Raw genomic sequence first — 27,698 nt, 5'->3', positions numbered from 1 at the left:
TGGCTCTAAGAAATCAAGAGGAGGCTGATAGCTCAAGAAGAGCAACAAGCTAATTCATAGACTATCTAGAAGTTGTAACAGAGAGCCAAGGAGAAAGGGTCGATCCAAAAAAAGTCCTCCTAGGGTTAGAAGTGTCAAAGACTGGCCTCAAAGACCACCTGAAATGGGGCCTTATTTTAATTGGGTGAGACCATGGAGCAGTATATGCCTCTGGGCATTGTAAAAATAATAGAGCAATCACCTGGTAACCAGGAGAGATAAACAACTGGGTATAGCGGCAGAGGCAGACACTTAACAGATTAGGGAAAGAGACAGTAGCTAAAACCAAAGTCACTTTCTTCCTGGGCTGACAGTGTGCAGGTCTGAGGCTACATATACTCTCTAAGGAACAACATCAGAGGCTGCATACTGTGGAGAAAATAAATTTCACAGAAATTGTCCATCCAAGTCACTAAACAAATAAACAAGAAAAATAACCTCCATGGAGGAAGGTATTGGTATCTATAGAGTTCCTATAACATACTATCTACAATATCCAGTTTTCAAAATTTATGAGGCATGTGAGAAACAGGAAACTCTGAGCAAACACAAGGTAAAAACAGGTAACAGAAACTGCCTTTGAGAGGAAGTATATGTTGAACTTAGGAGACAAAGACTTCAAAGCTGTTACTATAAAAATGTCCAATAATCTAAAGGACACTGTGCTTAAAGAATAAAGAGTATGTGATGAAAGTATTTCATTAAATAGAGAATATTGATAAAGAGATCAAAACGAACCAAATGGAAATTCTGGAGTTGAAAATCATTGTAACTGAAATGAAAAATTTACTAGAAGATCTTAACAGATTTGAGTTGGCAGAAAATAGAATCAGCATACTTGACTTCCAGTTAAGATGGCAGCATAGGTAATTGCGGTACCTGCCTCTTCCCACAACCACATCAAAATTACAACTAAACTACAAAACAGCCATCATTCAGAACTGCCTGAAATCTGGCTGAATTGAAGTCCTACAACTAGGGAATTAAAGAAGAAGCCACATCAAGACTGGTTGGAGGGGCAGACACATGGAGTAGGCAGGTCCCACACCTACCAGTGTTGGATAAAAATGGGGAGGAATATCTTGGCTGCAGAGCTCCCCCCTGAGGAGCAACAGTTCCCAGCCCTACACCATGCCCTCTAGCCCAGGGTTCCAGTGCTGGGAAGAGAAGTCGCCCATAACTTCTGGCTGTAAAAACCAGCAGGGATTGAGGCTGGGGGATACGGAGGCCTTCTGGGGTACCAAGCAATTCCTCTTAAAGGACTTGTGCACAGACTTACACAGATTCACTTCCTCTAAGCTCTAGCCCTGGGAAAGCAGCTCAAAAGGAACCAGGGACCTGCTGCTATCCTGTGGTGTGGTTACTGTTTTGACAAAGCCATGGCTCAAGAGGACCTTGCAGTCTGATAATATGGATCATATGGTCCTTTTTAGTTCTGAAGTTACAGTTATATGATTTAAAATATCTGCTAATAGATCAAAGATTTAAATATAAAAACTGAAACTATAAAAGTACCAGAAACATTCATGGGATAAAACTTTTAAATAAAAGTTTCTGAGAATAAAAATGTGCTGTAAACAAAGTCAAGGTTCAAAAAACCAGAAAAATACTTGTAACACATATGATGGCCAAAAAGCTAACTTTCTTAATATTCATTAATGTATCAATAACAGAAAGACCAGCAATTCAATATAAATTGGTGGACACAACCAAACAGTTCATAGGAAAAGAAATACAGATGACTTACAAACATATAAAAAGACTCACAACCTTATTCATAATAAAAGAATTTCAAATTAAACAAGGATATTCTATTTCTCATCCATTAGAGTGGTGAAGATCAATAACTTATTAAAGTTTGTGTTGATGTGGTTTAGAGAACAGGCAGTGCTGTTATGTAAACTATGCAACTTCTTTGTGTAATAACTTAGTAATAATTATCAACATTTAATACACATGGTAAAGTTATGGAGAAGTGTACTGATATTTGCAGCTTACTTTGACAGATATCAAAAAATGAGATGGATTGATGGATGGAGAGGTATGTGATGGAATATTATAGTAAAATGTTAATGGTTCAATCCAGATGGTATGTACACAGGTGTTCACTGTAAAAATCTTTCATTTCTTTTGTTTGTTGAAAAATTTCCTAATAAAATTTTGGGGAAAAAATGCATAAATCTGTCACTCAGCAATTCTACTTCCTTTTTTAAAAATTTATTTTATTTTAATCATTGTTCAAGTACAGTTTTCTCCCTTTTACTCCCAATCCAGCCCACCCACCCAACCCTCCCCTCTCTACTTCTAAAATTTACCTTGATATACTGGTGCATGAGCACAAAGATATATAAATATACAGATATTCATGGTGGTACTGACAGTGATGATAAAAGATTAGATACAACCTAAATGCCTTTCATTAATGAACTGGTTATATGAGTAGGCATTCAGTGGAAAGCTGTGTAGCTGTTAAAAACGATGAGGCAGATATACTTTAAATTGTCTCCAAGTCATAAATGAAAAAAGCCAGGTGCAGCATAGTATGGTACTACTGTTTGTGTAAATTTTATACTGCATAATGTATCTCAGAAAGGATACAGAGGAAACTGGTAAAACTTATTTCCTTCAGAGAGGAGATTTGACAGAGTGGGAGTGATGTGATTCTGGGTGGAAGACTTGCATTGTCTACCTGTTGGTATTCAATAAAAATAAGAGATGGGGAAGGAGAGAGGAGAGAAATGTTATTTTTTTCTTTAATTGTCACACAAGGATATGTTTATTGGTTTTAGAGAGAGAGGAAGGGAGAGAGAAACATCGATGTGAGAGAGAAATGTCTATTGATTGCTTCCTGTATGTGCCCCAACTAGGAATGAAACCTGCAACTATTTTTGGTGTACAGAACAATGCTCCAACCAATTGAGCCACCTGGTCAGGGTGAGAAGTGTTACTTTTTAAACAAAAATGGATTATACTGTACATATTGGGAGGCAGTGTAGCATCTTGCTTAGGATCTCAGTCTCTGAAGTGATATAGAAGTTGATAGTCAATTGAGTCCTATTTATTAGTTACATGACTTTAGCCAAATAATTTCTCTGAGCTTCATTGAGAAAACAGAAGTACCTCCCTCTTAGGGATGTTGTAAAAAGTAGGTGGGTGATTCATGCAAAGTACTCCATTGTATGCTGTAACTATCTGTGTATAGCCTATATTTAGAATAATTCTCATTTTTACTCCAAAAAGAATGGATTTAAGTTCTCCTGAGAATCATAATATATATCTACTTCTTGCTCAGTATTTAGACTCTTTCCAACTCTTTTATGAAATATTTGCCTTTTTCCAGATGCCTAGGTTTGACATTTAGACACATTATGAATTAGTTACCTATAGAATTAGGAGCCTGAGACTTTCTATTAAAACCTACACATAATAGTTAAAATTCTTCCATGTTAAAAATATGCTATTATCTCACTTAGTTGAAGATTAGCCTAAAACTGATTTGTGATCTTATTTTTATGGTTCTTAATCAAAGTACCTCCACTTATTCCTAAGCAGAAGTAGAATTACCTGGGAATGGTTGGGTCACGTAGTCACTGTAGCTGCCTTTAAAACCTATAGTGATCATTGACCAACTCTATATCTTTATTCTCTTTTTTCCTCAGGACTTCATATCATCCACAGCCTAGATGAAGTCAATTTCATTCAGAACCTTGTGTTTTACATTGAAGCTGCATATAAAACTGCTGTAAGTACTCATTTGGGAATGTATTTTAAACATGGTGTTTTTCAAATTCTGGATAATCCATTTTATCTTTTAATGCTGCCCCTTACAGTGAACTGATCTATAAGACTGTTGGCAAAAATTGCCTTCAGCTTTTTTCTTTGATAACATCTGTCATCCTCTGTTTACCTTCTTCCCAAGGGAGTTACAGAGGCAAGAGAGTCAAGATACTATGCTTTCCTTTCTTGCAAACTGTACAATATCTGATGGTATGTATTTGACAGTCTGGGGCTAAACTGTAGTTTTATTCTAATGACTTATGGTCTTGAATAGGAGCAAGATGGCTAGGGAGTAGTATGGGTTGGTTAGCTACTTAGAAATAATATTTAGTCATGTGTGTAATATTATCTGTAAACATTGATTCAATATCTACTATACAAACTAGTTACTTTTTCTTATAACTATTATATGAGGTAAATTTATATTAAATCATAAAATATTTAACATTTTCTCTGTCAGGGATCACTGTTATGCATTGCATATTCATTGTATTGAAAATGGCTATATCATAAATAGTCCAGTTTTTTTAACTTAATTATTTAATTTTTTTAGTTGTTTTAGGTAGGAAGGTAAATCTGGAACCTGTCACTCCATATTTGCCAGAAGGTTAAGTCTAACATATACATATTTTATGCAAGCAGACATTATTTGTTGACTGATCTCTTTGCCTTCTGATACCATAGGCCTGCTGTGGTCCAGGGTGCAATTCAGGGTCCTCTGACCTCTTCACTGCAGCTAAGGGTTGCAGCAGTAGAATTAATGATATTTGTGCCTTCTGGTACTCTAATCTTTGCTGCACAAACTAGGGAAGAACTGAGTTTGGGGCAGGTGAGGCTAGCCATGGGATAAATATGGCTGACCTTCCTACACCTTTAGCTTAGAGATTTGGTGTGAAAAGTGATGTAAGGTACATACAGAAATAAATATAATATGTCTGAGGTATATGTGTATGTACATGTGTTTGCATGCACCTGCATGTGTGCATGTGGATATTTTCAAGTTCTATTCAGTGAGAGGACCTAGAAACAATGACACCACAGTGACAATGAGCACCATTGCTCAAGTCTAGGATTATAATTATCATTCTGTAATAAAAGAAAGCAGAATTCCCTAGAGAGGTGATTGATTCCTGGACTGATATGGGGAAAATACAAGATGAGACTGGAGTATCATGTGGTGACAAAAGTGAGGAAGTGTTCAAAAAAGAATGGGGCAGGTCAAACCTGGGAAAACTCCCTAAGGCAAAAACTGAAACAATTTGAGCAAGAAAATAAATAATAACATTTTATTACAACCCAGAGAATAACCTAAATATCCATAAGTTCGTACTGATATAAACAACTGAATAAGTAAATGGGAGAGAAAGGACAGTTCTTCCTTAGTGAAGAATGGCCATTAATGAGTACAGAGGTAATGAAGGAACTAGAAAATCACCATGGAAATACCACTAATAATTCTTGCAGGCAATAATCACACTAATGGATACTGTCAACTGATGGCCACTGGCACCAATTCAACACCAACAGGAATCCCAAATTTGGGATGCAGTGAAGGAAACTTTATTCAGTGCAGAACAGCTCAATTGTGGTACAGCATGTCTATGAAAAAGCACAGTTGTGAAAACAGGACAACTGTGAGGCAGCACTGGGACAGCCCCTTCTCTGGCCAGATGACTCTGCTCTGTTCCTTGCCTCTGCGTTGCACTGCACTGGTCTGTCCCACCATGCTTTGGTCAACTCCTTTCTGTGCCAGTCTGCTCTGGCTTGCATTGGTCTCCTGCCAGACATCTTCAGTGTTTCAGCTCACCAGAAAAATGCAGCCTTCAGCTCTGGTGGAAAGAGAAAGTACCTCCCAGAGCCAGAGGGGAGCTGGCTTATGTGGATGTAAGTCCATGTCTCTGGCCCCCAATTGGTCTGCCCTCATGCACATGAGGACTCCAAATCCTCACAGTTTGACTGGTCCAAAAGGCATTGTCCTGATTGGTCAGAATAGAGTCACTCTGGTTCATCAGAGCTGTGCAGCTCCAATTGGATGGGGAAAGCCGCAGTCCTATTGGTTGAAATAGGATTCTAGGAACTTCTTTATAAGGGCTGGCTCAGATGGCAGGAAAACAGTGCAAGCAGGCAGTTCAGTGCAGGCTTCTCCCTGAAGAGAAGTTTGAGTGAGGGGCCCCTGCGTAGAAATGGCTGCTAGGCTCTGTTTTTTGTTTTTTGTTTTTTAATTTGAACCCAGTTAGCTATCAGAAGCTCTTCTTAGTAGGTGTCTTCTTTCTCAGGGTTTACAATGCTACATTAGTGGATGGGTGTTGGAAGAGAAACAGGATATTTATAGTCATAAAGTGTCTCAAGATACTTAATTATAAGTTGGAAAATGGTAACAGTAGAATGGAATAATCCTGAAGACACCACCTTAACCAAGTGATGAAGGTTAACATCTCCAGTGATAAAACATAACATTGTGTGCCCCCTGATATGATGCACTGAGAAGGGCAGAGCATAATATCTGTAGTATCCTTGCCAAAAATGTGTAACCTCAGTCTAAGCAAGAGAAGACATGAGGCAAACCCAAATTGATGGAAATCTATAAAATATTTGACCACTAATCCACAAATCTTTAAAAAGTGTCAATGTCATGGAAGGCAAGACTGGAGGAACTATAAATGATTGGAAGAGGCTCAGGAAGCACAACAAATGTAGGATGGTATTCTGGCTTAGATCCTGGAACATTAAAAAGTAGTGGAAAAAGTGGTAAAATCCTAATCAAGTCCATAATTTGGTTACTAGTATTGTTCTGATGTTAATTTCTTAGTTTCGACAGTTGTACTATGATATGTCAGGTGTTAACATTAAGGAAAGCTGAATGAAAGGTGTATGGGAACTATTACTATCTTTGTAACTTATCTGAAAGTGTACAGTTATTCAAAATAAAAAGCTTATTGAAAGTAATTTTAACTGTTATCTTTATATTATCAAGGGGCCATATAGAACTATGGTTAAGAATGTATGCTTTGGAGTGAGAGGACTTGGCCTCTAATCCCAGGTCTGTCACTTATTAGCTGTGTGTCCTTGGGTGAGTCACTTAACCTCTCTTTGCACCTCAGTTTTATCATCTATAAAATATAATGATTAAGGAAGATAGTAGTGTAACGTTCACAGGTTAGTGCATGGTGCATTGTCAATGCTAATATGGAGTAAAATTAGAATGGATATTTAAGGTAAAATACCAAGGTGTGGCTTAGGCTCCATTTCCTAGGCTCCTTGGGTATCTGCTTTGATGGAAAATTTTGATAAGTACCTCTCTAGATGGATTACTTAGAATTATCTAACTACATAGTGAGCTCTATGTAGGAATTAGCTACTTTTGTTGATAATGATGATATGAGAGATTCTAGCCAAGAGCATATTTTTCCCACCATGATCATTAGTCTGACCCTTTGAGTCAAAAGTTTTCCGATTCACACTATTAAAAAATCTAAAAAGCATGAACTACATTAAACTGTAGGGATTAGTGACAGAGAGATATTTGTTTTTTATCCTATTTTGATTGATAACATACTTTTCTACTGGAACCAATTCATGTGATTTTCTTATTAATCTAAGACTCATATGCCAGGTTGAAAACAAGTTTTTATGAATCTTATTTTTTAAAGTTTAATCTTTTTTTCCACTTCATTACTACCTGCTTTTTGAGTTACTTTGAGCTGATTTCCTGAATGTTTTCTGGCCAGGAAGGTGATTAAAGAACTTTAATGTGTAGGGAGCTGGGTATATTTCCCTGCTATAGTTCACTCTAATCTAGTTGATTGACCCTGGAAAGCTTGACCTCTGATAAAAACACAAGGTAGCTCTACTCCACAATGTCAAAGTTTAGTATTTGATGCTGGTATTCTCTGTGCAGACCATTAGAAGTCTGCTGATAAAGTTGGGGAGGACAGAAAGAGAGTAGTATCTACTTGCTAATTTGGAATTTTATTTGGCTGGAAGGTGTGGGGGAAGGAAGGGAAGACAGTAAGTTACTGGTACTGGGCCAGGGATTACAAGCAAAATTTTTGATGAAGCATTATGTAAATGATTTCTTATGAAGAAGTCATTCTAGCTCTGAAACAAAATGCTGGGGAGGAAATGTATTAAAGAAAGGAAGCAGGCAGGCAACATATGAGTGAAAGGGTCTGAGAAGGAAACAACATGTTTGAATTTGAAACTGGCCAGGGAAATTTAGAAGGCCTAATTACACTTTGACTACAATTAAACTGTCTGGGAGTCCTACAACTTCTTGGATGCCATCCTAGAATTTAAAGTTCCTGGGAAAATATCTGTGGGAGCAGCCCAACTCATTGGCATATCCTTAATAAGCATAAGTATGGCAAATTAGCTACTATTTGTGCCTTTTATTTAACAGTTGTGCATCTAGTAAGCATTTAGCAGTGATGATTTTCTAATGGAATGTTGCTTATTTTATGCCAGGACTTTGGTATATGGGAACGTGGAGACAAGACCAACCAAGGGATCTCGGAATTGAATGCCAGTTCAGTTGGAATGGCAAAGGTAATTTTTCTTGCTTTGTTTATACCAGGTACAGGGGAAGGAAGTCTGCTACATCTTTGCCATAGATAAAGGCTTAACATGAATATGGACCATCATCAAATGAATTGTTCTTTTAAATCACAGGCAAAATTCAGATTCTCCCATAGAACTATGAACATGTACGTGAAGACTTCTTCCATAAGCTCCAGATTTATATATCCAAACTGGCTTTGTAGCATATCTCTACTTACATATCTCACAAGGAACTCAGAGAACATATCTTAAACCAAACTCATCATCTCTACCATTACACAAAAAACAAAAGAAGGTCTTTCATCCTTCTGTACACCATTTGACAAAACTTGATATCAGGAAACCATTTCTCAATCCTCTACCACTCACACTCTCCTGCACCCCCCCATATCATTATCATCATCATTACCTTTCCACTTGGCTTTATCTTTTCTTTCCCACTGCTACTGCCTCAGTTACAGCTCTTATATTTGGAATAGGCAAGAAGGCATAAAATAGGATAGCAAGAATAGGATCAAAACATATCTATTATAATGATCGATATGCATGACTTAATTTGTTTCTCCTAACAAAAGGCAAAAACACAGGTTGATTTTAAAAGAGAAAAAAAGGAAGTTCAGCCTATACTACCTATAAGAGCTCTAACATAACAATTTGATAGAGAAATATTAAAAATAGAAAAATGGGCAAAGTCTTGCCAACATAAACAAAAAAGAAAACATGGTGACTATGTATGTAAACATCAAATGGAGTAGAATTCAAAGCGAAATAGTATTATATGGAATAAAGAGGACAAATAAGGTCAAGATAGAGTTGTGAAAGGCACAGCCTGAAATGAGAAAGCCTGATCTGGAATATAGTTTCAATGAATACAAAACAAAATATATTAGAAATACCAGTCAAAATAGAAGCAGTTATAAGGTGATAATTTGATAAAAACCACTTCCAGGAATGACAGATGAAATAAACCAAAAATAACATCACAGGAAATTTCAACTATATAATTAATGTGGTTGAATTAGTAAGTATAAATGGAACTTTGTACCTAGAAATATTTATCCCTTTTTTCTTTTAATGTATTTTTATTATCAAACTGGTACAGATAATTGAGTTTATTTTAAAAAATCTTACTATATTCCTGTGTAATCTGACTTTTTGTCCTTACCTTAGAACATGCTTGTTGATTTTTTAGGGAGGGGAAAGGAAGAAGAGAGAGAAAGAGAAAAACATAGATGTGAGAGAAAAATATCAGTCGGTTGCCTTTCACACATGCCCTAACTGGGGACCAAACCTGCAACTGAGGCATGTGCCCTGACTGGGAATCAAACTGGCAACCCTGTAGTTCACAGGCCAGTGCTGAATTCACTGAGCCACACCAGCCAGGGCTGTAATTGTTTCTTGATTGCTGTTGTCCCATTCATGGGTGTGCTTCATTGTCAGGCTGGTTGAGGCTCAGCTCCAACCACATCATGCAAATGGTTGTACATGTACTGACCAAACAAAACAATCCAAAGCAAAAGAAAACAGAAAACAACTCAACAAATAAACAAACCAACACCACCAACAAAAATAACAACGAAAAGAATCAGAAATGAAAAGTCACTAATACTCTAGCAAAAACTATAAAAAATTAAATAAAAAGAGGAAAGAATAATAAAAGACAAATAATAAAAAGAATTAGAGAAGGAAAAAGAAGTTGGAAAGTATATGAAAGGAAAAAAGGAAGATAAAAGAAAGAAACAATAACAAAAATAATGAATACATATAGAAAAAAACATAGATGAAATAAAATAAAAATAAGGAAAACTGAAAAAAAGAATAGAAAAGAGAAAACATAGACTAAGAATAGGAAAGAGAGAATGAGAGATATGAAAGAAAAACAGGAACACAAGAAAAATGAAATAGAAAAGACAAAATAAAAGATTAAAAAAGAAAAAAAGTGTGGTTTGCCTCACCAGATTGTTGTGCTTGCTGTGATGACCCTTTCCATACACTGTTTGCTGTAGTCCCGATTGTTGAGTTTTGCTTTAGTTGCTTATGCTTTTGGTGTCATCTATAAAAATCATTGCCAAAACTAACATAAAGGAGTTTCTTCCCTGTGTTATCTTCTAGGAATTTTATAGTATCAGATCTTATGTTTAATCTTTTTTAAGTTAATTTTTATTAGTAGTATAAGATAGATATCAAATTTCATTGTTTGGCATGTGGTTATCCAATTTTCCCAACATGATTTATTGATTAGTTAAAGATACTAGCCTTTGCTCACTGAGTTTTCTTCACTCCCTTGTCAAATATTAATTGACCATAAGAGCAAGGGTCCATTTCTGGGTTCTCTATTTTGTTCCATTGGTCTATGTGTCTATTTTTCAAAAGATTTTATTTATTTATTTTTAGAGAGAGGAGAAGGGAAGGAGAAGGGAAGAGAAACATCAATGTGTGGTTGCTCTCATGCGCCCCCTACTGGGGACCTGGCCTGAAACCCAAGCATGTGTCCTGACTGGTTATTGAACCAGCAATCCTTTGTTTCGCAGGCCTGCACTCAATCCCCTGAGCTACACCAGCCAGGACTATGTATCTATTTTAATGCCTATACCATACTATTTTAATTATTGTATTTTTGTAATATAATTAAAAACTATGACGTGTTAGGCTTTCAGCTTTGTTCTTCTTCCCCATGGCTGCTTTGGATGTTTGAGGTCCTTGGTGGTTTCATATAAATTTTAGGACCTTTCACCTCCTTTGTTAAATTTATTCTTAAGTATTTTATTGATTTTGATGCTATTGTGAATGGGATAGATTTTTTAAAAATTTCTTTTTCAGATGTTTTGTTGTTAGTGTACAAAAACACCACTTATTTCTGTATGCTGATTTTATGTCCTTCGACTTTACTATATTTGTTGACTAGTTTTTTGGCTAAGTCTTTAGGGTTTTCTACATATAAGATAGTATCATCTGTAAATAATGACAATTTTACTTTCATTCTAACCTGGATTCCTTTTATTTGTTTGTCTTCCCCGATTGCACTGGCTAGGACTTCTAATACTATGTTCAGTAAGAGTATTTTTTTGTTTCTGATCTTAGAGGAGAAGCTTTCAGTCTTTCACTGTTGTGTATAATGTTAACTGTGTGTTTGTCATATATGGCCTTTATTATGTTGAGGTATGTTATTTCTATATTGAATCTGTTGAGGGTTTCTATCATGAAAGGATGGCTACAACCTCCATCTTAACTGTCTCTGGGATAATATGAGAGGAAAAGAACAACTCAAAGGCCTCTTGGAATAAAGAATGTTAATTGTAGCTGTGGCTGGTGTGGCTCAGTGGATTAAGCACAGGCCTGTGAACCACAGGGTTGCCATTTTGATTCCCAGTCAGAGCACATGCCTGGGTTGTGGGCCAGGTCCCCAGCAGGGGACACGTGAGGGGCAACCACACATGGATGTTTCTCTCCCTGTATTTCTCCTTCCCTTCCCCTCTATCTAAGAAAAATGAATAAGCACAATGTTTTTAAAAAAGAATGTTAGTTGTATTTTATCTTCTGCTGAACATACTTAAAATGACATTATGTGCATTGCTATGATACTGAGATACAATGCATAAATATCTTTTTAATACTGACATTAACCATTCCTTCTTTGCTCCTCACAGGCAGCCCTGGAAGCATTAGATGAACTGAATCTGTTTGGTGTGAAAGGTGGGCCCCAATCAGTTATTCACGTACTTGCTGATGAAGTACAGCACTGCCAGGTAAGAAATAATGGACCACATTACAGAAAATTTTATTCTAACCTAGATTCAGATTTAGGAAGGACTTTAAATTAAAGAAACCTGATTGAGAATACATAATCTTATTTATTACCATGTGCTAAAAATGACTTATCAAACATTCTATACTGAGATAAGCTTGATATAACATTAGCAGTAACATAAATCAAAGTCCTGTTTTTTCACCCAAAGTTATAAAGGGATCCCATTATAGTATATGGGATCCTTCAGTGTTGTCATATCAAGTTTATGTACCCTGCTCCTGAGTATTTCCTTTTTTAGGTATAACAGGAGAATAAGGGATGATTGATTTTGAGTGTTCTTTTTTTAATTTTTAATTTTTATTTTATTTTTTAAAATTTTTTTTATTTTTTAAATTTTTTTTATTTTTTATTTTTAATTTTTATTTTATTTTATTTATCTTTAGAGAGGGAAGGGAGGGAGATAGAGAGAGAGAAACATCAATGTGCGGTTGCTGGAGGTTATGGCCTGCAACCCAGGCATGTACCCTGGCTGGGAATCGAACCTGTGACACTTTGGTTCACAGCCCGTGCTCAATCCACTGAGCTACACCAGCCAGGAGATTTTGAGTGTTCTTGATAGTGGCTCTGAAACATTCACTTGTCCCAGTTTTAAATGTTTGGAGTTCAGATTGTTTAAATGGTAAATGCATATCTTCAGTTTTGTTTAGGATTACTCTGTGTATTGAAAGATTAAGGTTCTTCTCATTGGCAAGATTAGTTTTCTTCTCCAAACCCTGACTAGACAACCATAATGTTATAGTGAATATGAAATCATCTTCTAATTGTAAAAACAGAAAAGTTCTTATGGAAAAGATAAATATAAAGGATATATGAGCTGAGCCTTCCATTTCCTATTTCTCAGCAGCTACATTTTCCCTTAGCGTTATGCTTAATAGGTGCTTGTGGAATAACAGGATTGTAGATGGGATAATGATGTTAAGAGTATTCTATATCCATTAGCATCTGCTTAACAATCAGGATTAGAAAGCATTGAGAGTAGAATCAAAACAAGGGATAACTTACAGAACTAGCTAGTTTTTAAAGCTGTCACTATTGAATACTGTTTAGATTTTCTTCTGAATGATCCTCTTCTACATAAATCTTTTGAAACTAAATCTGTTAGTTTTATAACTGCAAGTCATTCACTAATGTGCCACATTTGATTTTCTTTCTCTTAGTCTATTCTTAATTCAATACTCCCTCGGGCTTCAACATCCAAAGAGGTTGATGCTAGTCTCCTTTCAGTTATTTCCTTCCCAGCCTTTGCAGTAGAGGATAATCAATTGGTGGAAGTCACAAAACAAGAAATCATCACCAAGCTTCAGGTATGTCTATATGAGCCTTTCTTTCTGTTAGGGTTCTTACTTTAAGGGAAAGTTATTATCTTTTGGGGCCTTGACTATGACTTGTGTCAATGATTTAACCAAATGACAGGGTTAATATCACCAGTAATAAGGAATATTAATATCATGTACTCCCGATACATTGCACCAAGAAGTGCACATCACCTCTGTGACATTCTTCCCAGTACTGCATAACCTCAATATAATCATGAGAAAGCATTAGACAAAACCAAATTGAGGGACATTTTACAAAATAACGGACACACACACTTTGAAGGTGTCGAGGTGATGCTTTTTAAACAAAGACTGAGGAACTGTCACATATTCAAAGAGACTAAGGAGGCATGGCAACTAAAAGCATTGGGATCCGGAATCAGGTAATACAACCGAAAAAAAGCCATTAGTGGAAAAACTGGTGATATCCAAGTAAGTTCTATACTTTGGTTAACAGCGTGAATTTTTTAGTTTTGATAAATACTATTTAGTTATGTAACATGGTTAAGAAAAGGGGAAATTGGTAGAAGGGTATATGGAAGCTCTCTGCACTGTTCTTGCAACTCTTCTGTAACTCTCAAACTATCTCAAAAATTTAAAAAATATGATTTCTTTTTTTTAAGGGCTGGGGTGTCTTATAATCTTATAAACTGTGTGAGCAATAACACACAGATTACTAATTGGGCTTTCACAGATTTGTCCTAATAGTGGAAAGCCATGGAGAGGATAATATTAGGAACTCTGTTTTAGGGAAGAGTCTGGAACTTAGCCCTGCCTTGAAATCACATTGCTGAAATCAGTTTCTGCTGCTGGGCTGGTATTAGAGTTGTTTGAATAATTAGATGTTTTTCACTTTTCCATATTTAAAAATTTTTTTACTATTTTTATTGTTGTTCACTTATAATTGTCCCTATTCCCCCCATTACTCTCCCCTGCCCTGCCCACCCTGACTCTCCCACATTCAAACCTTGCCCTCCCACCCCTCGTTGTCCTTGTCCATGGGTCCTTTACATAAGTTCCTCGATGCGACCCTTCCTCTACTTTCCCCCTTTATCCTCCCCACCTCAGGTCACTGTCAGTTTGTTCTTTATTTCCATGTGTCCAGTTGTATTTTGCTCGCTTCTTTGTTTTGTTGATTAGGTTCCATTAAAGTGAGATCATATGGTATTTGTCTTTCACCACCTGGCTTATTTCATTTAGCATTATACTCTCTAGTTCTATCCATGCTGTTGCAAAGGGTAGGAGTGCCTTCTTTCTTTCTGCTGCATAGTATTCCATTGTGTAAATGTATCATAGTTTTTTGATCCACTCATTTACTGATGGGAAGTTAGGCGACTTCCAGCACTTGGCTATTGTAAATAATGCTGCTATAAACATTGGGGTGTATAGGTTCTTTTGAATTGATGTTTCAAGATTCTTAGGGTATAATCCCAGCAGTGGGATGACTGGATCAAAAGGCAGTTCCATTTTTAGATTTCTGAGGAAATTCCATACCGTTTTCCACAGTGGCTGCACCAGTCTGCATTCCCACCAACAGTGTACTAGGGTTCCCTTTTCTCCACAGCCTGACTGGTACTTTTTGTTTGCTGATTTGTTTATAATAGCCATTCTGACTGGTGTGAATTAGTATCTCATTGTGGTTTGTGGATTTGCATCTCTTTGATGGCTAGTGATGCTGAGCATCTTTTTCGTGTCCTTGGGCCCTCTGTATGTCCTCCTTGGAGAAGTGTCTGTTCAGGTCCTTTGCCCATTTTTCAGTTGGATTGTTTGTCTTCCTGGAGTGCAGTCGTGTTAGTTCTTTATTTTGGACATCAAAACCTTGCCTGAGGTATCATTTGCCAATATGTTTTCCTATACAGTTGGTTCTTTTTTCATTTTGCTGATGTTTTCTTTAGCCATGCAGAAGCTCTTTAGCTTCATGTAGCTCCATTTGTTTATTCTTTCCTTTATGTCCCTTGCTCTAAGGGACATATTGGTAAAAATATTGCTGTGTGGAGTATCTGAGATTTTCCTGCCTATGTTCTCCTCTAGGACTTTTATGGTGTTGTGACTTACATTTAAGTCTTTTATCCATTAAGTCTTATTTTGAGTTTATTTTTGTGTATGGTGTAAGTTGGTGGTCGAGTTTCCTTTTTCTGCATGTAGTTGTCCAGATCTCCCAACACCATTTATTGAAGAGGCTATTTTTACTCCATTTTATATTCCTGCCCCCTTTGTCGAATATTAATTGATCATAGAGACAATTAATATTTGAACTGGGGATTAAGATGATGCTGACCACAGAAAAACAGTTTGGGTGTCTCCCTTCTTGGAATTTTTAGAATAGCTTGAGAAGAATAGGGGCTAGCTCTTCCATAAATGTTTTATAAAATTCTCCTGTAAAACTGTCTGATACAGGGCTTTTCTGTGCCGGGAGTTTTTTTATTGCAGCTTCAGTTTCACTAGCTGTTATCAGTGTGTTCATGCTTTCTGCTTCTTCTTTGATTCAGTTTTGGAAGATTATATGTTTCTAGAAATATGCCCATTTCACCCCGTTTTTCAAATTTCTTGGCATGTAGTTGTTGTAATTTCTTATAGTCCTTTGTATTTCTGTGGTATCAATAGTAATTTCTTCTCTTTCATTTCTGATTTTATTTATTTGGGTCCTCTCTGTTTTTTTCTTGGTGTGTCTGATTAAAGGCTTGTCAATTTTGTTTATCTTTTCAAAGAACCAGATCCTAGATTTAAATTGTTCTTTTAGTCTCTATGTCAGTGGTGTCAAACTCATTTTCACCGGGGGCCACATCAGCCTCGCAGTTGCCTTCAAAGGGCCAAATGTAATTTCAACTCCTTAACAGTTAAGGAGTAGTTACATTCATACAGTCCTAAAATTGTTTTGATGCTTCAAAGGCAACCGTGAGGCTGATGTGGCCCCCAGTGAAAATGAGTTTGACATCCCTGCTATATGTCATTTAGTTCTGTTCTGATCTTGATTATTTACTTCCTTCTACTTTCTCTGGGCTTTGTTTGTTTTTGTTCCTCCAGTTCTTGTAGATAGATGGTTAGATTCCTTATTTGAAATGTTTCTGTCTTCTTTAGGTAGGCCTGTATTGCTCTGAACTTCCCTGTCAGAACTGCCTTTGCTGTGTCCCAGAGAGTTTGGGCTGTTATGTGCTCATTTTCATTTGTTTCCAGAAAGTTTTTTATTTCTTCCATGATCTCATTATTAACCCATTCATTGTTTAATAGCATGCTATTGAGTGTCCATGAATTTGAATGTTACTGAGTTTTTTCCTTGAGGTTGGTTTCCAGATTCATGCCCTTATGGTCGAGGAAAATGCTTGATATGATTTCAGTTTTCTTGAATTTGTTGATGCTTGTTTTGTGTCCTATCATGTGGTCTATATTTGAATATGTTCCATGTGCATTTGAAAAGAATGTGTATTTTGCTTCTTTGGGATGAAAGGTTCTGTACATATCAATTAATTCCATTTGATTTAGTGCATTATTTAGTGCCACAATACCCTTATTGATTCTTTGTTTGGAATATCTATCCATTGTAGACAGTGTGGTATAAAAAATCCCCTAGTATAAGTGCATTACTGTCTATATCTTTCTTGAAGTCCTCCAAGATTTTCCTTATATATTTGGGTGCTCCTATGTTGGGCACATATCTGTTTACAATTTTTATGTCTTCTTGATGGATTCTTCCCTTGAGTATTATGAAGTGTCCTTCTGTGTCTCTTTTGGTGGCCTTTGTTTTGAAGTCTATTTTGTCTGATGTAACTGTTGCTACCCTGGCTTTTTTTCCTGTCCATTTGCTTGGAATATTTTTTTCCAACCCTTCACTTTCAGTCTGTGTAGATCTTATGTTCTGAGATGGATCTCTTGTGGGCAAAATATGTACAAGTCATATTTTCTTATCATTCAGCTACCCTGTGTCTTTTCATTGGAGCATTTAATCCATTTACATTTAAGATTATCATTGATAGGTACTTATTCACTACTATTTTATCCCTTTATACTTGTGTTCCTCTCTCTCTTCTTTCATCTTCTTTTTTTATTTCTTTATTTTTTATTTTTATTTTTTTAAGATTATCTTTTTTATTTTATTTTTTTTAAATACAGTTTATTGATTATGCTATTACAGTTGTCCATTTTCCCCCTTCACTCCCCCCCACCCTCTCCCACCCACATTCCCCCCCTTTAGTTCATGTCCACGTGTCACACTTATAAGTTCTTTACCTTCTACATTTCCCGTACTATTCTTGCCCTCCCCCTATCTATTTTCTACCTACAATCTATGCTACTTATTCTCTGTACCTTTTCCCCCTCTCTGCTCCTCCCACTCCCCTGTTGATGACCCTCCATGTGATCTCCATTTCTGTGGTTCTGTTCCTGTTCTAGTTGTTTGCTTAGTTTGTTTTTGTTTTTGTTTTAGGTGTGGTTATTAATAATTGTGAGTTTGCTGTCATTTTACTGTACATGTTTTTTATCTTCTTTTTCTTAGATAAGTCCCTTTAACATTTCATATAATAAGGGCTTGGTGATGATGAACTCCTTTAACTTGACCTTATCTGAGAAGCACTTTATCTGCCCTTCCATTCTAAATGAAAGCTTTGCTGGAGAGAGCAATCTTGGATGTAGGTCCTTGCCTTTCATGACTTGTAATAGTTCTTTCCAGCCCCTTCTTGCCTGCAAGGTCTCTTTTGAGAAATCAGCTGACAGTCTGATGGGAACTCCTTTGTAGGTAACTGTCTCCTTATCTCTTACTACTTCAAGCATTCTCTCTTTCATTTTAACCTTGGTTAATGTAATTATGATGTGCCTTGGTGTGTTCCTCCTTGGGTCCAACTTCTTTGGGACTCTCTGAGCTTCCTGAACTTCCTGAAAGTCTATTTCCTTTGCCAGATTGGGGAAGTTTTCCATTATTATTTGTTCAAATAACTTTTCCACTTGTTGCTCTTCCTCTTCCCCTTCTGGTACCCCTATAATTCAGATGTTGGAATGCTTAAAGATGTCCTGGAGGTTCCTAAGCCTCCCCTCATTTTTTTGAATTCTTGTTTCTTCATTCTTTTCTGTTTGGTTGTTTCTTTCTTCCTTCTGTTCTACTCCATTGATTTGAGTCCCAGTTTCCTTCCTATCCCTATTGGTTCCCTGTACATTTTCCTTTATTTCACTTAACGTAGCCTTCATTTTTTCATCTAATTTGTGACCAAATTCAACCAATTCTGTGAGCATCATGGTCACCAGTGCTTTGAACTGTGCATCTCATAGGTTGGCTATCTCTTCGTTGCTTAGTTGTATTTTTTCTGGAGCTTTCATCTGTTCTTTCATTTGGGCCATTTTTTTTGTCTTGATGTGCCTGTTATGTATTGAGGGGCAGAGCCTTAGGTTTTCACCAGGGCGGGGCAACCCACCTCGTTGGGTTGTGACACTGTATGTTGGGGAGGGGTCCAAAAGGGAACAGTGGCGCTTGCTCCGCTCTTTGCCGGATTTCAATTACTTCCGCTGCTTCCCCCAAACAAATTGGGCCCTTCTGATGCTGATTCCCGTGTGGGTGGGTTTGTGTATGTTCTATGACCCCGTGGGTTTCTCCAATGAACTCTCCTGTGAGGTTGGAAGTCTCTCCCGGCACCTCAACCCCTGCAGGTGTTTTCAGTTAGTGGTTTGAGGCTTTATTTCCCTGCACTGGGATCCTGGGTTATGTGGTCTGTCTCACTCCCCAGTTTTGCCTGGTTTAACTGTGCGTAAATGTGGGACCACCTGGTCTGCCAACCGCCTTGGGTGCCATGCCCCTCCACAATCTGCCACCTTGCTGGCTCTGCCAGCTGTGGCCTTGCGCACCCATGGTCCACCAGCCTCCACTTTGCTGCGAGCACCCTCAGTCCGGCCACCCATCTCTACCCCTCTTGCTGGTCTGGATGAATATTTCTTCTTTAACTCCTTGGTTGTCGGACTTCCATACAGTTCAATTTTCTGCCAGTGCTGGTTGTTTTTTTATTTCTAAATTTTCATTGTCCTTATTTTGGTTGTGCGAGGAGGCACAGTGTGTCTACCTATGCCTCCATCTTGGCTGGAAGTCTTCTTTCATCTTCTTAAAGCTGTCCCTTTAGCATATTTTGCAATGCTGATTTGGTGGAGGTGTATTCTTTTAGCCTTCTTTCTTCTGGGAAACTTATTATTTTACCTTCCATTTTAAATGAGAGTCTTGCTGAGTAGAGTAGTCTTGGTTGCAGGCCTTTGCTTTTTATTACTTGGAATATTTCTTGCCATTCTCTTTTGGCTTGTAGTGTTTCTGTTGAGAAATCAGCTGATAGCTTTATGGGAGCTTTCTCTCTTTGTCTTTTAATTTTGCCATTTTAATTATGATGTGTCTTAGAGTTGGCCTCTCTGGGTTCATCTTGATTGGGACCCTCTGTGTTTCCTGAACTTGTGTGACTTTTTCTCTAGATGAAAATGTGTCTTTAGTGTTTGTTTTGACTTAAAATATATAACTCATATAAACTTTGCCATTCATCTAATTGCTGGGTCTTTGATTTACATGGCCCTGCATCCATGCTATTTCTTCCACTTGGAAGGCCCTATCTCACCTACTTTCAATGCCCATCTTTCCATGTCCAGATTCTGTCAGTTCTTCAAATCACAGTTCAGAATCCTAATGCTATGGGTTATGCAAGTTGGAGATAATATCTGTGTTTTTTTTGAATACCTGGATCCATTGCTTGTGTCTCTGCCAAGGTGCTGGCCACTTTATACACTGTCATCCTTGTGGAGTAGGCTGCTGTGGTCACTACTAGAACCATAAGCTCTGTATTGTCCCCATTGCTGCACAGGCCTGGTTCACAAAATAGGTTCAGTATGTGTTGAAGAAATGAATGAATAAATGAATGAATGAACAAATTTTGGGGTGAAGAAATATGCTTGAGTGTTCGATACTGATATAGTTTTCCAAAGAGCTATGAAAATGTATACATGAAGCCAACTGTTGGCCAAGACATCCAGTGCTAACATGACTTACTAAAGTTCAGCCAATTGAGCTGATCCTTGATCCTGTCCTTTACCAGGAACATCCTGCTTAAGGGATAAAAAGCAGAAGCTCTCAAGCAAGTTCCTTTAAGTGTGAGAGTATTCAAATCATTGCTACAGTGAATGGACTCCTTTTGGTATTCACTCTGCTGGTCCTAAGAGGCTCCCCAGGTGTCCAGGGGTTCTGAAAGATAACCTCTGTCAGCACTGTGTCACATGGAAAGAGACTGGGCATATGGGGAATTATGTTCTTCTGTAGACAGTGAATGCACAGGACCCAGTTCCGGTTCCATCGTATAGCAAGGGCACCTAACTAGCCATGCTGAGCTTGCAGAGTGCTGCCTCAATGTTCAAAGTATAATGGGGAGCTGGTTATAGGGGATTATAGGTCCAGGACCTGAGAGAGCCTCTATTTGTAGCAAAGTCAAGTATGTGTCCACCATTTGCCACACTAATGGCATATATCATTGGGTCGAGGAGGGCAGCCCCTTGTATAAGAAGCTCATTGGCAACTAATGGCTATTGTGGATGGTCCAGGGGCTCCAAGAGGTCTGAGAGAAGGTTGCTAAACCTGTACATTGAAGGAGTTTCTAGAAAGCCCTAACAAGAGTGACTGTTCTATGGTCATTTAGACAGATTTTAGAGCCCAGTGTTGCAAAGAGTGCTGTTCAAGATGGCCCTATCTGCAAAGTAACTAAAACAAAATTTGTATGTGAGGAATGGCACCTCCATAATGCAAAAATGTCTAAGATGGTGAATTTCTTTTAATAATGTGGGTACTATACAGGATCAAAGCTGTTTCCCAATATACTCAGGATTAGAGCAGCCCTCAGTCTAACTAATGATTTTTAAAAATGTAACTGAGGTGGTGGGGCCTGGTACTACATGTGAGGTTAATGGGTCATCCCCTTTTTGTGAACTCCTCTGTTTTAGTGTCCAGAATAAGTGTGTCGTGAATCTCCTCAAAGGAGGTGTCATCAGTGTGATGTCATACCTGTGCACCTGGAAAGAGCTAGATGTGGTTACATATTGTTGGCAAAGGTTATGTGAGATGACAGGAGTGGAGAGGTGTCCCACTGAGTACCCAAGTGAAGGTGTGTTATGTTTCAAAAAAGTGAAGGTTAAGTGTAGCTGGAGGCTGTTGAAATAGGCACTGGGGAGAGCGTGTCAGTCAGTCAATCAAACACTTCGCTGTGACTGCAGAGTATTTACCAGGTTGCTAATGGGTGGAATCAGTGACTTAAGTAGTATTAGATAGGGACCCCTAATGGCTGGGACCCTGACATGAAGGGAACAAAAATTCACACTGAGGCCCCATTCATGCTTTTCAGGTTGAAGAGCAAGTCAGATTTGGCTGTTAAATTCAGAAGCAGTGAGGATAATTATACCTTCTGTAAATAGGTCTCATATAATGGGTGTCAATCTGTGAAGGCCCTGTTTTCATTTAGATTGGACCCTTTTTTAACTAGGGTGGAAAATGTTATTTAGTTTATGAGTAAGAAGGAAGGTCCACAGGGTAATATTTTCTCAAGCTTACTGTAAGTGCAAAATACTTAATTTTATTACTTATTGGGTCAGATTGTCCATATGCACTAATAGATATTTTAGGTCAATGAGTGCTTTGGCTATGGGGAATGTAGGCAAGACATCAGTTCCAATGGTTAAGCTCAGGCATATCTGTTTCTATTTTATGCTCAGTAACTCCCCCTTTTTAAAAAAAAATCAGCTTGTTTAAATGTGAGCCAGAAGTGGAAGAGAATAGAATGAGACTGAAAGCTGTCAATAATCTAACATCTAGCCCTGACTGGTGTGGCTCAGTGGATTAAGCAACAGCCTGCAAAGCAAAGGGTTGCTGGTTTGATTCTCCAGTCAGGGCACATGCCTGGGTTGCAGGCCAGGTGCACAGTAGGGGGCTTATGAGAGGCAACACACATTGATGTTTCTCTCCATCTCTTTCTCCCTCCCTTCCCCTCCCCTCTAAAAATAAAAATCTTTAAAAATAGCCTAATGTCTAAAATGGAATCAGATTCATTATCACACACTGCTACCCCCCACATACCACCCTGCTACTCCCCATTGCCCCCACCGCCAAACACCAGCCAAACGCCAATTTCTTTCCATCCTTGCCAGTATGAGAAAGTGTTAAGGAAAAACTCCATCTTCAGTTGTCAACTAGTGCTTATTCTCAGTGTCTGGCTCACTGTGGACTGGCTGGCCTAGTCCCCAAACTTGCAGGATTCTACCTCCCTCCCCTCTCCCATACCTGCCCCTTCCTTCGTTCCCTCCCCATCTTCAGAGAACATACAGAGATACAAACACATTTCCTTTTCATACATGCTAGTATTTTAATCATTGACACAGAATTACTTCATTTGGTCCGGTTTGATCTCTGTATAAAGGACCATCCCTCCAGAACTTTTTTTTTTTTCTGGAGAGGCTGCATGTATTTAAGGGTCTTGGGTTTCTGGTTCACTTGGGGTGTAGGGAAAGTCCTCACTTTCAGAGAGGGACTCCTCCGTTTCAGAGGGAAACTGCTCACTTGCAGTGCGAGAATCCTCACTTGCAGTGAGAGACTCCTCACTGGAAGAGGCAGAATTCTCACTTGGAGGGGCACAATCCTCACTCGGAGGGGCAGGATCCTGTTGTTCTTCTTCATCCGTCTTGGGCTGATTTTCGCTGACTTTTTTACCCCGCTTGGAGCAGAAGATGATTATCTTCGGCATTTTCCCTCCCTTATGTTTTTCTTGGATCTGCCGCAGGGTTGCCGTCACCTTCTCCGTTAACTTCAATGCCTAGCAAGGAAACAAGATAAACCCAGAAAGACATTGGTTTTGGGGAGGAGGATGGGAAACAAGTAAGAACGGGGTTGTAAGGGAATGAGAGTGAATTGAGGAGGGGTTTGTGCCAGGCACGGGCAGGGGGGAAGTCTTGCGTGGGGCGTCAATGGGGAAGAAGAGGAGGCATATGAGTAGGGTAGGCTGACCTTCTCCCTGCCTTTGTCGGTGGGCTGGGAATCCCTCTTCCTCTTGACTCCAGTGCTTGGTGTTGGCGTCTCCTCATCCGAATCGGACTCCATAGCTCCCTCCGTTTCCTCGGCCTTCTGGTAGCCTAGTGCCCCACTCTGGGGCTCCTGGCCTCTATATATACCCTCCAGGAAAATGAGGGGCCACGCCCTCAGCTGTGATTGGCTATCAAGGAATTCCTCAGCCAGCGGTAACCATGGAGTGGCGTGACATCACAAAGCCGCCCCCCACGCGCCTCACGTTCCAGGAGGGCGGGGGAGGGTGCCGAGGAGTCGCGCTGCTCTGGTTAGAAAATGGCGGAGCTTCCTCCACACCCTCTAATGGCGTTCTGGATCTGACCTCTCACTCTTCCTCATCTCCTCTCGGTCAGTGCTTGTGGTGCACGTGGCAGGGAGAGGGCGGTTCCTCTAAGCCACGCCCCACAGCGGTCTCCATTCATTGGTTCATTTGTTGTCTCCCAGCTCTCCCTCATTATCCAGTATCTCGTGAGTGTTTAGTGCATGTTTTATTTTAGAACGGTTTTAGATTTACAGAAAAACTGTGAAGGTAATACCCACACCCCACACCCAATTTCCCTTATTATTGACATCTTGCATTAGTGTGGTGCATTTGTTATACGTGTGAACCAACAGTGAAATAGTTATTCATTAATGTCTGTGCTTTATTCAGATTTCCTTAGTTTTTACTTAATGTGCCCTTTTTTGTCCCAGGATCTCATCCAGGATACATACTACATTTAGTCATCATGTCAGACCTCATGAGGCTCCTCTGGGCTGTGATGGTTTTTAGAATTCTTGTTTTTGAGAACCTTCAGAGTTTGCTTTGTTGTGTTTTTTAATGTTAAATCCTCAGATGTTATTGATGTTATATTTGAAAGTTTGTACCATTTTACCAAGCTCTTCCTATTTCCTCCACCCCTCAGCCCCTGGCTAACACTTTTCTACTCTCTGTTTCAATGAGTTTCACTTTTTGTCTTTTAAATATTCCACCTATAAGTGATACGATGCAGTGTGTGCCTGTGTGTATATAACATCTTCTTTATCCATCCATCTATGGATGGACACTTGCATTATTTATATTGGCTATTGTCAATAATTCAGCACAATACCTATCTAGTATTTTGCTTTGTTTTTTTAATCACTTTTTTGTTATTCTATTACAGTTGTCCCCGTTTTTTCTGCTTTGCTCTCCTCTGTGCATTCCACCCCCCTGCTCCCACAGTCAATTCCCACACTGTTGTTCAAGTCCATGGGTCATTCATACAACTAGTCCCTTCCCCTTCTTTCCACTATTGTCCCCCTCCTTACCTCTGGTCACTTTCAGTCTGCTCCATGTTTCCATGCCTGTGGTTCTATTTTGTTTGTTAGTTTATTTTGTTCATTAGATTTCATTTATAGGGGAGATCATATGATATTTGTCTTTCATTGACTGGCTTATTTAACTCAGCATAATATGCTCCAGTTCCATCCATGCTGTTGCAAAAGGTAGGAGTGCCTTCTTTCTTTCTGCTGCATAGTATTCCATTGTGTAAATGTATCATAGTTTTTTGATCCACTCATCTTCTGATGGGCACTTGGGCTGTTTCCAGAACTTGGCAATTGTAAATAGCACCACTGTGAACACAAGGGTACATAAATTCTTTTGAATTGGTGACTTCAGATTCTTGGCATATATTCCCAGCAGTGGAGTTGTCTGGTCAAAAGGCAGTTCAATTTTTAGTTTTTAAAGGAAATTCTGTACTGTTTTCCACAGTGGCTGCACCAGTCTGCATTCCCACCAGCAGTGCACCGGGGTTCCTTTTTCTCTGCATTCTTGACAACACTTGTTTTTTTTCTTTATTAATGATAGCCAATATGATACATGTCAGGTGATATCACATTGTGGTTTTAATTTGCATCTCTCTAATGGCTAGTAAGGTTGAGCATCTTTTCATGTATCTATAGGGCATCTGTATGTCCTCTTGGAGAAGTGGACCTGTTCAGATCCTGTGACCATTTTATAATTGGATTGTTTGTTTTTCTGATGTTGAGTCATATGAGTTCTTTATATATTGTTACCTAGTATTTTGGATATCTTACCTAAAATTCCACAGAGCTAAATACTGATATTTAAGTTTCAGTGAAGAAATAAGTTACCATACTTCCCTCCAACACTTGGCTCTTCCAGACAACTTTCCAGGTTGTATTTGGTGTATGCATGTATGTGTTTGTTTACTAGATATACTTCAATGGTTTTCTTCTCTATTCCCCTCATATTTATAAACTTTTTCTCCAGAGAACCTCAGACCAAGTCAGTGCTATCAGGATTATGGTCCTCCCCATGGCAATGGCTGAATTCATCCCTTGGCTTTGTCACAGGAATGCTATGGATGTTTCTCTCTAGAGCTGAGGATCAAGGTCCTGTGTGTGTGCGTGTGTGTGTGTGTGTGTGTGAGAGAGAGAGAGAGAGAGAGAGAGAGAGAGAGAAGAGAGAAAGAGAGGGTGGGCACAGGTAGCAGCAGCAGAAGCATTTTGTAAGGTCCTAGTGAGTCTCTGCTTTTAGGGATGTGACTTCACCATCCCACATTGTAATGGCTCTTCCTCCATGAGTCACTACCCAGTGCACCAGTGTATTGAACAGACTCTCCAACCAACCTCTGTCTAGAAAGGAAGCCAACAACTGGTTAAGATACAAAAATTGTTCAGAAGGTAAGAGACCCCTTAGGCATAGTGTCAGTCATATCTTATTTTGGAATGAAGACATGCTTCAATTTGAGGCACACAAATAGATCCAGGTTGAGACACATGATTGAGGACTACTTTAAGGAGGCCTCCTGTCACTATTTGTCAGTTTGCTAAACTGACTTATGTGGGTCAAATCTTTAGCAGATGCCTCATAAGACTCACAATGCAGCACAAAGAAGAGTACTTGAAAGTACAAGCCAGCCAGCAGGCAGTAGCTCAGAGTGCATGCCTACCAGTGCGCAGCAGAGCTAGTTAGGAAGCAAAAACAAGACAAAAAAGAGGCCCAGTGGTAGTGGACAGTACCTTGCTATCCTGCTCACAGGGCCAATTGATGTGATCACTCCACAGAGACAGGATGAACCCTTCACCCAAAATTTGGTTTGGATGTCAATACTGATGACACAGGCACCAAGAGAGTTTATTACTCACATAATGAGGCTCTCTGGGGAGAGCAGGGAAGGCTCTCAAGCAGGTTCAAGAATGGTTTGAGATACACTTGCAACCAATATAAACTAATACTGAATGTCAACTGTATTTTAAAATGAAAAAGAATGGCTTGAGGGAGCAGAGAAAGGAGACTTGGCTTTGATGGGGATAAGAGGATGAACCTGGAATGAGAACTTGTATTCCATACAGGTTAGGGTTTGCATGGTTTGAACTTCCTGCTGGCCTCACAGAAAAGTGTACCTGGGCTTTCTTATTGGATATAGGTAAGTCAGGGAAGAGGGAGTGGTGGGGTTCTCTTATGGAATAGTGTTATATAAATACAAGATGTTTCAGCACAATTTAGAATTCTTATAACTCTTAAAACTAACCTTCTTATGTTGTTTCAGCTAAAGCTGCTTTTCAGTAGATAAGCATTTATCAAATCATGGTCCTTTAAATATTATCTAAAGAGGCTTAGAATTATCTTGGTTCATCAACAGAGAAACTGTATAGAAAGAGAAAAGACTGCTAGCATAGAAAAAAAGTCTGACACTCTGTCTACAAGATAGCAGACATAATTATACTATCTGCTGAATAATGTGGGGTTTCTTAACAGTTTTCCTATTCCAGGTGATTACTGTAGCACACAAAGACTGTAATAGTAATAATAATAATAGTAATAATAATAATTAACATTTATTGATCACTAACTCTGTGTAGAGATTATACTATATATTCGTGTCCCTATTTAATCTTCATCACAACCCTATTAATGTAAGTGACAGAAGAGCATTTTTTGCCAACCCTGCTGGGATTCCTGTGACTATCTCCATTCTAATGACAGAAAAAGAAAAGACCACGGTGCAGGGTACATGGGAACATTTATGGGCCAGGCTCAACTTGGGCATGCATTCCTCCTGCTCGGGTCATTGCAAAATATTCACACAGCTACACCCAGCTGCCATATAAAAGGAGAAATGTAGTCTATCCAGAAGAGGAGGACTTGAAGGTTGGAAACCAG

The 27,698-nt window shown here is 38.7% G+C and overlaps 1 protein-coding gene across 2 annotated transcripts in view; it reads left to right on the top strand.

Annotated features, from left to right (window-relative positions):
* The window catches only part of PHKA1 (phosphorylase kinase regulatory subunit alpha 1), a 132,150-nt gene that overhangs the window by 12,847 nt on the left and 91,605 nt on the right, over positions 1 to 27,698 (top strand). For both annotated transcript variants that reach the window (XM_045839350.1, XM_045839349.1), the window contains exons 5-8: positions 3,699 to 3,781; positions 8,281 to 8,361; positions 12,021 to 12,119; positions 13,339 to 13,485. In XM_045839350.1, coding sequence (XP_045695306.1) covers positions 3,699 to 3,781; positions 8,281 to 8,361; positions 12,021 to 12,119; positions 13,339 to 13,485 — 410 coding nt within the window. The remainder of the gene's footprint in view (positions 1 to 3,698; positions 3,782 to 8,280; positions 8,362 to 12,020; positions 12,120 to 13,338; positions 13,486 to 27,698) is intronic.

Source organism: Phyllostomus hastatus, unplaced genomic scaffold (genome assembly GCF_019186645.2).
Source record: "Phyllostomus hastatus isolate PE091 unplaced genomic scaffold, TTU_PhHast_1.1 phas_contig_30, whole genome shotgun sequence".
NCBI classification, from domain to species: Eukaryota; Metazoa; Chordata; class Mammalia; order Chiroptera; family Phyllostomidae; genus Phyllostomus; species Phyllostomus hastatus.
Note: the sequence above shows the minus strand (reverse complement) of the source record. Positions and strands in the feature narration are given on the sequence as shown.